The 2,606-nt window shown below is 39.9% G+C and overlaps 1 protein-coding gene across 3 annotated transcripts in view; it reads right to left on the reverse strand.

Moving 5' to 3' along the window:
• Window positions 1–2,606, reverse strand: part of unc5c (unc-5 netrin receptor C) — a 136,631-nt gene that overhangs the window by 54,121 nt on the left and 79,904 nt on the right. For all 3 annotated transcript variants that reach the window (XM_005941562.3, XM_005941560.3, XM_005941561.3), the window contains exon 4: window positions 2,216–2,319. In XM_005941562.3, the coding sequence (XP_005941624.1) occupies window positions 2,216–2,319 (104 nt within the window). The remainder of the gene's footprint in view (window positions 1–2,215; window positions 2,320–2,606) is intronic.

Raw genomic sequence — 2,606 nt, forward strand, 5'->3', positions numbered from 1 at the left:
TATATATATATATATATATATATATATATACACACACACACTCAACTGAAAAGAGGAAGCACAGAATTCAGATTCTTCCTTGTCATTTATTAGTGGTGAATCTATTTTGCAGTCCATGTGAATTAATTTTGGCTGGTGAGCCAGGAATCACACCGGTAATTACATGGAACGGACGAACAGTCTTTTGGCAGCAAGTTCTCTGTATGCAGGCAAATTAATGTCCTTGCTGGTACACTGTCATGGGAACATGTCAGTGGAAGTTAAAACATATGACAATGCAGTACATGGACAGTCAGCAGATGTGCATGCCTTACTTGTACTTTTTTATGACAGAGAAGCCACACGGCACATGATTTTTTTAAAAAAAAGTGCTGTGAGAGTATGGGGTTTTTATGGCTCTGCCATCCTGCCAGCCTCTTGCTCTCTGGGCAAAGGCCTGCAAAGGAACCACAGAGTGAGCTGACAGCTCATTGGAGGCCTGACAACAACTCAGTGGATCCAATCCCCGACAAACCTTAACAGCTCTTCTCCTTCTGCCTTCATCCTCTCTATATTTTTTTGTGTCTTGAGCGGGTGAAATATGACAGATCTTTCTCTCAACAGCGGCTGCTACATATTTCTCCAGATTCATATGTAACCACAGACTTAGCCCATCTGCTTTTTCCAAGGTTTTTTCTCTGGCGAGCTTATGTGAGAAGAGGCCTGACAAACACAGATGAAAAAGCAGCATTCGGTTTTGTCCTTTTTCCCTCCGAGGCAGCTGAGTTTGAGTTCAGAAGAAAAGGGTGGGGGAACTATCTAGTAAAATGGGACTGTTGTCTTTTTTAGCAGCCATGAGGTAAGAGGGACTAGTTAAAAGAGCTGGAAGTGTGCCTCTGTACACATACTGAAAAGTCAGGTAGATCATGGAAAGAAAAGTAAATAGAAAGCAATTACTGACTTTAGTCTGAATACAAGTGAAGGGAAATCTGAAAAGACTATAATGTTTTTAAAAGAGGTCAATTACTACAATAGCTAAACATCGTATGAGTGCTCTGTTTTCTCAATTGATGGTATCTACACTAAAACAACAGCGGCTCCTTTACTCCAGGCGAACAGAATCTCCTGTTTACTCTTCACTGTACATCTGGATTGCCACAGCAATTCAGAAGGATGTGGTATGATTGTAATCAAGCTAGGTCTTTGATCGCTACACTGAGCTAATCCGGGGCTTACAGTAACCTCAGACAGGCTGTAGAAATCACCATTACTATACAGCTGTTACAGGAAAACTATCTGACTAAAGCCTGGATTGTATGAGGAGAGTCTGCGGAGTGCTACTCCTAAACTTTCGTCCATTGAGCTTGTCAGCACTTTCAGCAGGGATAAATGCTGTGCAGTTCCACTCACTTAACTCAGCTTTTCCGGGTCATTCATAAGCTTTTACAGAGTTCAGTCCCTACAACTCACAACTGAAAAAAAAACACCTCCCGACCAAACCATCAAACCACACTTTCATCCTGTATCTATGGTCCTGCAATCTCAACTGAGTCTTTTCAAATACAGTCCTAATAGGGTTCTACTGTCGGGCAGGGAGAAAGAACGGCAGGGAGGAGATACTGGCCAAGCTAAGGTAGCAAAGTCACACAACTGAATGTATTTTTTTTTTTTATCCCTCGGCAGATAATTACAATTTTCTCTCCTCCAAATTGCAGTGACAGGCCGATGTTCAGGAAATACCCAAAGAACTTTAATAACCCGGGCAGTGGTGAAAAATGTCCTTATCTGCGCAGTGTGGCGTGTCAGATTTATTCAGTGTTATTTTATTTGAAACCTCTGAAATAGGCAAGTTTAAAACTGAGGCAAATTCTGTAATCAACACACAGTTTCTACCTGAATTATTTAGAGAATAGAAGAACAGAATCAGTGACTGACACTACCAAAATTACAATATATGCTAAAAAATGCATGAGCTCACTATGCAGTACAATATTGCAGGTGATATTTTAACATTTTATATACTTAACAAAAAATAATGCCAAGAATAATGATGGCATATCTCCAAAAACCCATCCCAAAAGTCAGTGAAAATTACCTCTTTTTAAAGAAGTCAGTTGGGTGGATTTGAGGTGAGAGCATTTTGCTTTCATTTCCCTGAAAAGTACTTACCTGTTCAAACATATTATCCTAACAACAAACGTGCACTGGCTTCATGAAACACCCTTTTGGACCTTACCTCAGCAGCTGGGATGCCTTCGGGTGGGCGACATTGAAGTAACACTTCCTGTTCAAGTGACACTTCTTTTCCAAGAGGTTCCTGGTCAAATGTCTTTCTCAAGTCTGAAAAAACACATAAAAGACATTGTGTATTAGTGCTAAATGAAAGTGTATCATACTGGAAGATCGACAGTATATCCTGAAATATGTTTAAGATTAAACACAAAGCCGACCAGTGTTAATGTCACAAACTATAAAAACAATTAAAAGAAAAGAAAGGTTAAGTTGTCAATAAGACCTGCCTATGTAAAAGCAGTATATATAAAACAGACTATAGGTGAGTGTTATGTCTCCAAGCTCATCTTCAACACACACACACACACACACACACACACACACACACACACACA

The sequence above is a fragment of the Haplochromis burtoni genome, unplaced genomic scaffold (genome assembly GCF_018398535.1).
Source record: "Haplochromis burtoni strain Fernald_Lab_line unplaced genomic scaffold, NCSU_Asbu1 Contig_72, whole genome shotgun sequence".
NCBI classification, from domain to species: Eukaryota; Metazoa; Chordata; class Actinopteri; order Cichliformes; family Cichlidae; genus Haplochromis; species Haplochromis burtoni.